Source organism: Syzygium oleosum, unplaced genomic scaffold (assembly GCF_021117445.2).
Source record: "Syzygium oleosum isolate NSW1041296 unplaced genomic scaffold, Sole_v2.1 Sole_v2.31, whole genome shotgun sequence".
Taxonomy (NCBI): Eukaryota; Viridiplantae; Streptophyta; class Magnoliopsida; order Myrtales; family Myrtaceae; genus Syzygium; species Syzygium oleosum.
The window spans coordinates 803575-814813 of record NW_026607515.1 but is presented as its reverse complement, the minus strand read 5'-3'; the positions used below and the strand labels follow the sequence as shown (position 1 = coordinate 814813).

Genomic DNA, 11239 nt, shown 5'->3' with positions numbered 1-11239 from the left:
TTTCATTGTTACTATATTGCAAGGTCGGCCTCGGCTTAGGGTGGGCTTACTCGAAGCTCACCTTCACTAGATCCGGGGAGGGTCAAGTCTCATCGATCATGGGCGAGGACGAGAGATTCATGAGATTCCAGGTGAGGCTGAGTTCTTCTTCATTGAAATCGAAGCAGCCAGTGCTCCGATCATTGTCAATTTCGTGGTCAGGGAGTAATCTTCACAGAAAGAAGGTCGTCACGGATCGATTGAAGCTGTGCCCAAGAGAGGGGCTGCTCTAGGGTTTTGCATCAATTTGCAGCAGGTGCAAGCGGACTCAAAGTTTGCCCTTTTTGCATTTAACTTCTTGTTTGGTATCTGGGTTACTTTTCTGCAATGGTGATTGTTTGCCGGTGGTTGGGTGAGGCACGACCTCACCAAATCCAGCGAGGTCGTCATAATGAAAATGCAGAAAATAAAAAAGGGAAAAAATAAAAAAAAAATCATAATTTTTTAAAAATTATAAACATTGTCCAAGTTTGTGCCAACTCCATCGCGTAAAATGACCTACATTCACGTCAGCAATTTCTTGCTAAAATTGATCGAATGAACTGAATTGGCAAATTATCAAAAGGTATAGAACTAAATTGGCTAAATTAAAAGATTTAGGACTGGATTAGCACAATTGCAATAGGTTTAAAACTTTTTTGGTAATTTTTCCTTTTTTTTAATTTCTCTCTTCTTCTTCCACAATATGTTCTTTCTTCACCGCATGAGTCACGATCATAGGCAAACCACCAGCAACGGTTGCGCATCCGTCACACCTAGCCACGCCGCCGCATCGCCGACCTAGCTCACCACCTGTTGTGAAATAACTTGAAAAATAACTGTCATGTAATTTAAGTCTAATGCCAAAAAATAGATTACGTGGTTCAAGTGTCAATATCTATTTCACAAGGAGAGCCAATTATCAAAAATCTTTTATAAATTCGAAGAGAAAGCCCACTAGTATCTTAATACTAATTTGTGAAAGTTAGTATCTAATGTGACTATAACCTATCTATTAATATTGATACTTCCATGCGTGGAACTAAACTAATAACACCCGATCGATTTTTCGAAAATACAAAAAGGTTTAGATAGTTTGGGATCTGCCTCACCCTCGACTATAACGTTAAGGTGTCAATAGAGCACCAATTGCCCATTTGAGTGCTAATGGAGGAGCTCAAAATCAACAATACACCTAAGCCTAGACACGCCCATCACAGACTAACCTAGGTTTCCTGAAGCCGACGAGAGAAATCGAACCTGCAACTTTCGTCTTGCAACTCCTTTTTATTTGCTCTTAAAATTTTTATCCAACAACTCATTTTTCCACGAAAACTCGCACTTCAAGGATGTCCTATCCTCAGACCATTTGCGTATAATCGGATCAGTATGGAAAAGTCCTCAGGATTAGCCTCGGACAATTATATTAGACACCCACATTTCGCATGCTTTCAAAAGGAAAAAAGTTTCATTTCCCTTTCCATTCCAAGAATGTTAACTGCCAGATCTGGGGAATAGATATGCAGTTTCGAACAGATTTGTAGTTTATTGATATCTTCTTTCAAGCATTTCTAAGGCTTTGTTCATTGAAGGTCGCTGGTCAAGATCTGATCGTATATGCTCTAGATTGCAACTCCCATCATCTTCCTCGAGGTTTCTGTATCCTCACCCATTTCGAAGTTTCTCCCGTCATTGACTCCGTCGTATGCCACAAGTGGAAACGAATTTGGCTCGAACTTTCTTAAGTTGCATTTAGGATATCATTCTTCCTGTCATTTTCATTAGCAACGCGGCAATGCTGTAGACATCAACTTTATAAGAGACGCCACCAATGCTCTTGTAGAACGACTCCAATGTCGTACATTGAAAAGTTTCTCTAGCTGCAGTCAAGGAAAGTGTCGTGATTTGAGAGTGAAGTTTTACGAGTCCAAAGTCGGATATTTTGGGAGTATAATTCTTCATCTAGATGGATGGTGACACTATGAGGTTTGATATCAAAGGGTTGGATTTGACTTGGGCAAGGTTGATGTTGATCTTGGATTGTCATGGGCCAGGCTTGCACAAATTTTGTTTTGGGCCAATGGGCATTCGATCTGATTGATTTTCTATTCTGTTTAATTTCCTTTCTCACTTTGCAAATGCAAAGATCATTAGATTCAAGAAAATTTGTCAACGAAGGTCAGTGCGAGCGTTGAGATGACGAAGAGAATTTCACGCATTAAATTCCCCTTTTTTTCTGTCTATTTGCTTGAATTGTACATTTGTTTCTGATTTGAAAGACTTAATTTTCATCGCCTCTTTGTAGACATTGCACATTGATAATATCCAGTTGATAGTTTGAGAAGATGAGTTCGAGGGGATTCTTTGACTGATCACTACTAGTGTATTGACTTATTAGCTAGGAAAAGAACCTGCACACATGGTTTTGTTATCTTCAGGTTTGGCCCTTCCTATGTGCTTTGATGTTTTGGAATAGCAGGCAGCCATATGCTGATGGATCTGTTTTCTAGGATTGACCTACTCTCCGATTACGCGTATTGCATTCAGTGGCACACTTAGGATCTGAGTGATTAATCTATCAATCGCGTTGTCTCCGATGATTTTGTCGGCAGCAGATTGATCAAGGGGCGTTGATTATGCCACAAGCAGTCCTCTTGTTTTTTTACGAGGTATGGAAGTTTAAGAAAATGGGAAGATAGAGAGCAGAAGTTGCAATGAACTTTCCTCTGTGGTAGCCTTTCTTCACGGGTGATAATATGCACCATGCACCTTCTGGTCGAATTGGTGACGCAATTTCGAAGAGTAGGAATGGGGCTCCCCTGTCATCATCTGAATTCTGATGCAGTGTGGCTTCAAGTTGCAATTTTGCTGATGAATCACGAGAGCGAGAAAAAGGAGAAATTGTTGTTATTCAAAAGTGAATCTGAATGCTTGCTGAATTTCGAGTCCCTGAAGCTCTTCGACATCAGAGCGTGTGAAGTAGAAGCAGCTAAGAGTAGCCTCGGCTGCGGGAGGGATCGCAGGTCGCGCATTTGCACAGTTTTTGGCTCCTAGTTTGAGGCATCATGCCGCCGAGCTCGGTTGGACTTGAGGTTGCTCGGCCATGAATTAAGATTCCTAGTATGTTGGAGACATGGATGCTCATTGAGTTTGCAGAATCTGGATTAGCTCGTCTGGTCATGATGGCAATGTGATGATTGATTGTGGGACAAAGTTTCATGCGGTACACGATTCTTTTTTGTGTTGTTTTCAATGGCTTTGTTCTAGTTTGAATGAGAATTCTGAAATCTAATTTCTTGTACTGCAGACGATCTAAGCATAAATTGCACAAACTTTTTTTCTTTTTTTTTTGTCAGAAAAGCAGCACTTTCAATCATCAAGAAGAAGTTTGTGAACACAATCCCGCTTCAGAAAATAGGCCTAATTTAAATAAAAAAAAACACTAAGTTTACCTTGAGTAACAATTCTGGCCCGAACTTTTTTTGTCTCGTAAAAAAGCACAAACTTTCACTTAAATCCCAAATATGGCCCGAACAATTTGAAAATTTCACATCATGGGGGCTAGATTTGGGACTCGAGTAAAAATTGGTGCTTTTTATTGAGATAAAAAAAAAGTTCGGGCCACAATTATCACTCAAGGTAAAGTTGATGTTTTTTTCTTTTTATGAAATTAGCCCTCAGAAAATCAAGAACTGATCTGTTGCTGCCTCTTGAACTCAGCATGGATCACTTGGGAGATTACCGCGGTTATCACCGAAGCCCAATCTCTTCTTCGGGCATTTCCTCATCTTAAAGAGAACCCAATAGAGTTGTAGATCGGGTGGTTAAAGCCCAAGGAGCAAATAGCTTGCCCGCGAAACTGGATCTACTACCCTCCTCCGGCCCTATGAGAACTCCTTTGTTCTGAAATTGCACAAATATAAGTTATTGGTTTTCTGGCCCAAAAAAAAAAAACTTAATTATTTTCATTTGATCAGTTTTTGTTTTTGGGCGCAGCCCATTATAGAAAACACGCGCAAATCATCATGCAAGGAATTTCGACGGCAAATTTAGTTATAAACTTTAGATTAGTTCAATCCTAAACCATTTGACAAATTGTTAATGTCGTCCTTCAAGAAAATTTTAGCCGGAAATCGTTGACGTAGACGCCGGCCATCCTACGTGGCACGGCCAACGCTGACGTGAATAATTTGTGCAATTTTTTTCTTCTTATTTTTTCATTTTTATTTTTCTTTCTTTTCTTCTTTTAAGAAGAAAATTTTATAAATATTCAAAAAATGTTCATGTCAACCACGCCCGACGTCCACGTCAGTGATTTTTGGCCAATTTTAGTTGGAATGACTACATTGACAAATTGTTAAATAGTTTAGGACTAAATTAGTCAAATTGAAGAAGTTTAAGACTGAATTGGCATCTATACAATAAGTTTAGAGCTTTTTTGGTAATTTTCCCGATATGAATTTGATTGCGTTCAATTGAAAAAGGCAAAATAACGCTATCCTCAACATCTCTAACTAAAGCAATTCTAATTGCATGATTAATGCTCAAGAAACTTGAGTGCGAAGATGTTTTTTTTTTATATTTATTCATCATTAATAACTCTCGAAATCCAAGTAATTTATAAATTAGTTATATTACTACATCAATGCCATACGATACCTTCGATCCTTTGTCTAGGTTTGCTTGAGCATTTGAGGAAACATGCATAATGGGAAACGGTGAACCACTGCTGCTACTGTGGCAATATGAGCTATATAGATTGGAAGGATAGTGCCAGCGCGAAACTCCTTCCGCACAAGTGACGGTGAAGTTGTTTTGTATCTACAAACATAATCGACCCACACCCAAGATGTGAGAAACCCTTTTGGTAGATAAGAGTCTTGGATGGATCATGAAGACAAAACCTTTGATTCTCAGTGTTGGAGTTTTTTAGTGCCCAAATATATGTATGATTTTGAGAGTTGAACTGTTTATTCTTTAGCGCTTTAGCATCGACTTTGTGTGAATGGCCGTAGGAGCCATTCAGATTCGAAACCAGAGCCACATCCATCGTCATTTGGTTCAAATTGTTAATGGAGGCACATGGAAGCATCCCAGGCATCAGGTAGAATGTCTGCGGGAAAATTTCAGGGCCGATGGAGGGGAGATATCAGTGCTAGTGATGGAAGAACTCACTAAGTCGTGATGGCCTCAATGCACCCGATACAGAAACGACATAGATATATGCGAATACGAGCATCTACATCTCTTTCTCGACCACCATTTATTGTTCAACAAACCTATGTACAGATCATGGCGGCAGCTACTGGTCTATAAAGGAGTGTTACTACGGTGGATCTAGAGAGCAGCTAGTTTGTGGGAGTTGGGGATTCCGTTTACTGAGTCGTAACCTCGACAAACTTTCTTCATCGCCTTCCTTGGCTCTCTTTGTGAAACTCTCTGGTATTCCTCTGGAACGGCTATTGCGGCCCAGTTATTGGCAGTCAGTGCCCAACATTTACTGTCTCTTGGGAGTGTCACATTCCTCGGTCTTTGCGAATCTTCCACGAATCCTGGGTTGACTGTCCGCGAGCGCCTTCCTGCATGCATACTGAGAACAGCACGATCCATTAATGTACTGGAGAAGCCAAGGCACACTTACTTGAAGGAAATGATGATAAACGATGCAAATAAGAGATGTGTATAAAGCATCTATGCAAAATGTTAGGGAGTTGATTCTCTCGTTTGTGGGCATTCACTTACTGAACTTCTGAAGAACTTCTCATATGATTCGAGATAATGTACAAAAGGTTCTCTGCATGAGGGATCATTAGTAGAGGGAATTACATAGAACGAGTGTCAGCTACTCAACATCAAGTGTGAAAATTATCATTTGCACTGGCAGTGTACTGGACAATATCCTTAGTTTTTCATATAGATACACGGCAACAAATTATGTAGCAACACGATGTTTGAGTAAAAAAAAAACGCCACACTTAAACCAACTTCACATGCAACATAGAAAGCCATGTCGGCAAATCAGTTAGTTAATATACCTTGATCTTCCTCCCAAAGTTCCTCTTTGTTTTCTTGTTTCTGTATCTTGAGAGCTTCTCCCGGCGTTCTTCACTGGTGCAGTTGCTGACGATGATCGGCTGCTCAAGTGGAGAACTGATGAGGCTCACATTACAATTACCAAGAGTCTGCCATAAAAACTCAGTATCAATGACCCAGCCCTATCCTGTGGAGATAACCAGAAACATCTAAAAGTTTCTCAGTCCATAGACTTTGTCACATAGCCAAACAATCTCAAATGAAGATAACAAGTCACCAAAATTTGGTGTCTTCTTCAGGCACAGTCAAATATACATATGCATATGATAGATGACAGCAATCAGAAATAACTAGTGAAACGGCAATAGACGTGAAACAAAGGCAAGATAACCGATTTTCAGGCCAAAAAAGGATGCCATACACAAAAACAGAGTTGAGATAAACCCAAACATTTTCAATCTGAGATTTCGAGCCCAAAATGAAGTGCACTGTTGAAGCTAAAAAGCAAAAACCCACTGATGACACGCACAACAGAACTGAGAACATCATGCAAGGTAAATGACTTTGACCTTTATGTCTCCTTCACTGAATGCCCTTCTCATCCCGTAAACAGCTCCAAGATCGAGTCCGGAAAAATCCAGGAAACTCGGCTTCACTGCAGCCCCGTGCATCCATTCCATTGAGGTCAGGCTTCCCGAGCTCACACTCTTCTGAAACGGCACATCAAAAGACAACTCATCCTTTAGGGATTCGTTTTCATCTATCCTCATAGGAGGTAGCTTTTCATCGAAAATTCCAGCTAGTGGCGCATCCATCCCTGCTTTCTCCAGGAGATCCTTCTTACAATCATAGAAGACCTCACTGAACAGCGGGTCATTCTGAAGCGACATAAAATCAGCAACCTTCAGTCCTTGAGGCAACATGACGTCTTCCCCGCTGGACATCATCGAAATGGCTGCTGTCATTGGATCAAGGCCCACAACCGGCTGCGGTTCTTCTATAATGGGCTCTGGAGCTTTGAAAAGATCCCCTTCTCCACCGAGGTCATATTCTGATATGGCGGAGGCTTGAATTAGGTTTCCCTTCAATGGAAAACAAATTGGAAAAAGAAACAAAAAATAGGATTAGGGAAATTCAAAGACATGAACATAATATAAATACAAGACAAGCCATGAGTCAAAAGGATTGCCATAGAAACTTCTCTAGTATGTGCAGAACATGATATAAAGTTTGGCAGATAACAGTTCAAGGGTAGCTACTACTTAAAACATCTCACTCATGCACGCTGAAGCAGGACTCTAAAGCATCAACAATGGACATCGACAACATTTTGGATCTTCAATGATCATGCTGCAACATATGATGGCAATACTTATGGAGATCCAATGCTAATCATCATAATCAAAACTTGGCCCGGCATCATCCTCTTCTACCAACTTCTCATCAGCCTTTCAAGATGAAAGACAACTACAAATCTGAAAATCTGTGATTCTTTTTTCCTAAAATTGCGTCCTTAAAAGGCTCCACGCGATAAAGGAAACAATCTACACTTCTAGATTATTTTGTCATCAGATGCCTCCGTAGCTTCAAGAGGAAATAACCACAAGAAAACTTCTGCATGCTTCATCAGTCTCGGTATTTAATCCTGTGCTCATCCAAATATAGCTTAATGTTTTGGCCAGGAGCTGACAGTTGAATGAACTGATTCAAAAGCTAATTTCTGAATCTCCAAAACATATCCTTTCGCAAAAAATCACCAAAAACACCACGTGGCAGGAAACAGAGACAGAGACAGCGCGCACGGTTTTTGTCAAAATCTAATTACTTAACAAGCACTAGATATAGTTCGCTCACCGGAAAGAGCATTCCACTATAGGCAAAAGCAGAGACCCATTGCAACCCTTTCAAGGACCATCAGCTTTCCTTTATTTTTCTTTCTACATATGGCGTTTAAAAATAATAATCTCACATGATATAAACATTAAGTGGGAAGTTAGCTTTTGCTTTTTTCCAAAAACCATTACTTTCTATTTTATTTGTTCTCTAAGTAAGTGCGTTTCCTTTTTAGCGGTGTACTCACGAGTCCCATAGAAAGCCAGAGAACCTACCAATTGGGTCTGAACGCACATCGAAACTTCGAAGCAAATGGAAACAAGGTTATCGAACACGGAACTTGGATACCAAGATTTTTTCCTATCTATATGCTTTGTTTCTTATCCTTTTTTAGGTCCAGCATGTAAAGGGAAGTCCAATTGTTCCACTAATGCTCTTTCGTGAATAACCTTTTGCTGGAAAAGGTAAAGAGAAGCTTTCGATTATGATAAATTCAAATACCCTCGTGAACAAGAACACAAAGCAGCCACTGCATTACAACATTTTTCTTTAAATTTTCATATTACAAGCAAATTGATCAAGTTCAAGACCGTGAAGAAACTGTGAAGAAACGATCAGATAGGCAAGAGAACACCCAATTTCAGTTCTTCCTCAAACCAATCTGAGCAAACAAATCAATGATCAATGACTCGACATGAGCATAAAATTCAATGCTTCATTCACAAATTTTCTTCAAGAAAAAATAAATCGAAAGTTACTTTCAGCAGACACCCAGATGATATCAACAGAGGCAAGAAGAACCAGAGAACCAGCAATATGATTGTCAATTCACACAGGGCAACAACAGAACAGAGTAATAAGAGTAATCATGAAGTATGTATATGCATGCACAGATGTGGAAGAAGAAGTGAACTGATTAGAGAGAGAGAGAGAGAGAGTACCAAAGAGGCATTTGACTTGTGGGATTTCCAAAACTCCTCAATCTGTTGAACTTCCTGTGACAAGTTCTGGAAGCAAGGGAACATCAGCCCTGTCTCTGCATACATTTCTTGAAAACCAAAGAAACCCCCAGAATCTCCACACGCAAAAGGCTCTGTTTTTCCCAGGCACAGACCTTCAACTACCCTCAGAAGGCCAGGACAGAGCAAGCAGCAGCAGGGCACCGCAGCTCGATCGCCTCTGTTCTGAAGGGTGTTGAATAAAAAGACTTCAATGAGGAAAGAGGGTCACTTATATAGAGAGAGAGGCACTCGAGGGAGACATCCTTGCAATGATGCAATGGAAATTGAGGGCTGGTTTTTATATCGCAAAGGACAAATGATGGAAAGGGACCCCATCGTTTCTCTCTTTTATGTTAATGCAAGTGTGTCCCCATTCCCTCGTCATGTTCATGCCGTTTCTTTACTAAAAAAAATTCCTCTTCCTTCAATTACTTCTTCTTCCTTTTCAATTTGGAAAAAGACAAGAAGGGTAATTTCCGGATTATTCAAACTGCAAATTGCAGAGAGGTTGGATGAACATGGCCGAAAATTGTGGACGCGTTTGGGGGGTCGGGCAGTGCTCTGCTGCTCATCAGTCGTCTGATGCCAGAGCTGGGGGCCACCCCGCCTTTCACTTCGCGTGAAAACGGAGAGAGATTACTCCATCCGCCTAATAGCCGAGAGATTCCGGTCCTAATGAACTTTGTCATGTTCTGTTAAAAAAAAAAAGGGGAAAAAACGCCTAGTCATATCGATTTCGTCTTAAGCGCCATTCATTTTACGGCCATGAATGACTCGAAAAAATACTTTTATAAGAGCTTCACCTCTCAAGCATCTGGGATTCGATATGACCTAAAATAAATGCGCGACATGTGAATCCGTCTAATCCAAAAGTTCAAATAATAATAAATCGGAAGATGGGTAAGGCAACTTTTGAAAGATTGAATATAAAAGTCCCGCGCTTTCATTGATTAAGTCAATCGAGTCGAACCCAAGATTGCTTGATAATATCTCAATCACCGACCGGATATGAGGATTAAAAAGGCTAATTTCACGAACGAGTATTATCATGTTTTTATCTGCATCATAGGTACAAGATATTAACACTTAACACGAACTGAGACGCGTTGATAAAAGAAATAGAGGGTCTCTATTCAACTTCTCAATTTAAAGTTGTTATGTTCTGAAGCTAGTACTTTGTTTTCTCGCACTACTACTTAATGAAAGTTATGAAATTTTTTCGAAAAAAACAAAACTTCTGGATAGCTCCAAAAGCATGAGAAGGATATCATCTTGCATGTCTAGTCGTAAATAGTAAATAATGTGCATGATGGGCCCTGCGCCACTTTGCGAGTGCGAAAAAAATCTACGTATATGTGCTTGTCATGACATAATTGAATGCTATTGTGTAAGAATATACAGGACTTTCATATAATGTAGCTGCAATTTGTTTTATTTGACATTCAACAAAAGGTTTTTATATTTTTGAAAAGAAAAATATATATATTTTTTCAGATGAAAATACAGTCGAGATGGGTACCGATAGAATCGGTTACATAATCTATCATCTTCATAGCAATTTTTTTTTATTTTCATAGTAAAAAAGTGATTCCATATATTTATAATTGTAGATTATTGGAGGGAAAATTTTATCGCTAAAAGACCGCAAATCTCTTCTGTTTAAAAACGTGCATTCTTATTCTTCTTTACGACAGAAACCGATCGTTATTCCTTGAAACTATTTTCAAGATCACTCAAGTTATCTCGAAATTCCCTTCTTTTTGTCTTTTAATTGTTCGCAGCAGCTTTGGCGAGATGATTACTTCATCTTCATAAGCTATTAGTTCACGTAAGCCTCGAGTATTAGCCTTGTAGACTTGAAGTGTGCAAGACATTCGGTCAAGAAGTTGGGATGGACCCGCCTTTGGTGGAAATTGCGAAAGGAGTCGCTGTTTGATTAAGACCGGCGAAATGAACTCAAAGACTTTTATTCAGCAGCGTGCATTAGGTCTCTTTTCTTAAAAGCAAGCGCACACGATTCGCACAGATCATGTAACGAGTCGACCTCGCAGAAACAATCTGGGAGGTATAAAACTTCTGCAGCTGTTCGGCACCTCCTAAGCTAGCCTTTCATTACGACCTCCACATCATGGTTTTCTTTCTATGCGTAATACCGAAATATCGAAACAGTATGCTCGAGCTAATCCCAGTGAAACGCGACAGCGTTTAATCATTTGAGCAACCCCTTTCCCCGATTAGAAAAAGGGAAAAAAGGGAAATTAATATGCCAAGCCGGTCAATATCAAGAAGTAAAAGTAAGTTAATTTGTCTATCAACCCTCTTTATCAATATTTGATTTGACATATACTCACATT

General features: G+C 39.7%; 1 protein-coding gene across 2 annotated transcripts; it reads right to left on the bottom strand.

Moving 5' to 3' along the window:
- Window positions 1–5174: 5174 nt before the first annotated feature.
- Window positions 5175–9135, bottom strand: LOC115686102 (zinc finger protein CONSTANS-LIKE 1-like). Of its 2 annotated transcripts, none has more exons than XM_030611292.2 (4): window positions 8826–9135; window positions 6621–7133; window positions 6054–6152; window positions 5175–5608 (listed from the first exon to the last, which is right to left on the bottom strand). In XM_030611292.2, exons 1-4 carry the CDS (start codon window positions 8928–8930, stop codon window positions 5516–5518), a joined length of 810 nt encoding a protein of 269 aa, XP_030467152.2. In that variant the 5' UTR covers window positions 8931–9135; the 3' UTR covers window positions 5175–5515. The 2 variants fall into 2 exon arrangements, with proteins under 2 accessions (XP_030467152.2, XP_030467151.2); XM_030611291.2 differs by having other exon boundaries at window positions 6054–6200; window positions 8826–9126.
- Between the last annotated feature and the right edge of the window lie 2104 nt (window positions 9136–11239).